We start from the raw sequence: 1,738 nt of genomic DNA on the forward strand, positions 1-1,738 counted from the left end.
GCTCTTCCAATTGCTGGTGGGACAGTCCCGCTCTTCCAATTGCTGGTGGGACAGTCCCGCTCTTTCAATTGCTGGTGGGACAGTCCCGCTCTTTCAACAGTTAGTGGGACAGTCCCGCTCTTTCTACAGTTAGTGGGACAGTCCCGCTCCTTCAACAGAGTTAGTGGGACCATCCCTCTTTCAACAGTTAGTGGGACTGTTGGACTGTGGGAATGTTCCAACCTTTCAACAGTAAGACTGTTCCACTTTAAAAAAAAATTCTCGTTCAACTGTACCTGTTGATCCACCCTGGGCCCTCAGGTTGCTGCGAGGCTGCTGTCTGGCAAAGGGGTTATTTCAAGACCCTATAATTGTGAGAACACGTCGAAGTCTTATTGCATCTCCCCCGCACCACTGCCCTCGATCGATACTTAGTTGATGAACCACGACCTTACCCGGCGGTTTGGTACTGCGTTCGCCTCCGGGTGCTGCGTCTTCATTCCGTCGCCGGCTCTTCTCTTTTAGGCGTCCTCATTTGCTTCTGCCTCGCCTCTTCTTCCACTGCTGCTTGCGCCAGATTCTTTTGTTGTTCCGAACCGTTCGTTTTCATTAACGGGAGACACTTTGGGCCCGGGAAAAGGGGGGAGGGGGGGGGGTGGCAGGCACGTGGCCAGTAGGAAGTAGCCAACTCAGCCTTAATGCGCCGCTCTGGTAGCTAGCTACCAAGTCTCTCGCCTTCACCCTGACGCTGGGACCTGGGCCTCCTAGCGGCCTTTCGTTACTTTTTAGACACATTAATTTCCTTAATGATCGTTAAATGTTTTGTCTGCAGGTCTGCCCTCAATATTCGTCCTCGCCTGGGTCATCGTCAGGATATACGTGGAGAACGACCTTTGTTGGACGACCAACAACAGCCCCGTCATATTTCTGCTTGTCCGAGTTCCGATCACCGTCTCCATAGTCGTAAGTAGAGACTATCCTCCTACCTGGTTATATCTTTGAGCTTTGCAGTACTGAAGTCACCGCGTTTCTAAAAATCGACGTTGGACTTTAATTAAGGTTCTTTATTATACTATCTTATTTCGATCTGCAGTTTAAAATAAAAGGTTAAATAGTTTGAACTGATTTTGATTCACTGTTAAAAAAATCGATTGTAATTTTACAAATTTTGTTGGCAACTTTTTACGCAATTCAATGTTTGTAAAATTACAAATGTTTCCTAATTTTCAGAAGACAGATTTGAATTTTCAGAAAACTGTTATGAATTCTAATAACTAATTGCAAAATTGACAATGTTATGAAATTTCCCAACCACGTTTGCAATTTTACAACTGATTTTGATGTGAAATTTCACAACTTTTTTAACAGTGTTAACAGTTCTCCAAATGTTCTTAAATTGTAGACTTTATTTTTATTTTTTTCTAGTGTCTGATTCATTGGTTGTGATTTGGAATCAGGCGTCAGACGCGTTTCGAAACGACACAGTGTCGTTAATAAACTTCCCCCGCGAGCTCGTTACACGGACCTTCCCTCGGGCCCGGATGGAGCCCGGATGTTCGTCACTATCGCCGCGTGTCCTGGACGTCGTCCTGGGCGTCCCGTCCCGCTCGGGAAGGATCAGAGGGGCGTTGATCTCCGCACGCGGCCCTCGTAAACTTTTATAACACGTAATCCGCTGACGGACTGACCGGACCTGCCCCCACCTACCTCCCGTTGCCTGGTCCCCCATCCATCCCTCGTCACCATCTCTCGCACCCCC

The 1,738-nt window shown here is 47.5% G+C and overlaps 1 protein-coding gene across 3 annotated transcripts in view; it reads left to right on the top strand.

The window, feature by feature from the left end:
* LOC113218186 (secretin receptor-like) overlaps positions 1 to 1,738 on the top strand; it is a 100,762-nt gene that overhangs the window by 90,132 nt on the left and 8,892 nt on the right. For all 3 annotated transcript variants that reach the window (XM_052270516.1, XM_052270511.1, XM_052270512.1), the window contains exon 8: positions 812 to 942. In XM_052270516.1, coding sequence (XP_052126476.1) covers positions 812 to 942 — 131 coding nt within the window. The remainder of the gene's footprint in view (positions 1 to 811; positions 943 to 1,738) is intronic.

Source organism: Frankliniella occidentalis, unplaced genomic scaffold (genome assembly GCF_000697945.3).
Source record: "Frankliniella occidentalis isolate FOCC.00 unplaced genomic scaffold, Focc_3.1 Scaffold6, whole genome shotgun sequence".
NCBI classification, from domain to species: domain Eukaryota; kingdom Metazoa; phylum Arthropoda; class Insecta; order Thysanoptera; family Thripidae; genus Frankliniella; species Frankliniella occidentalis.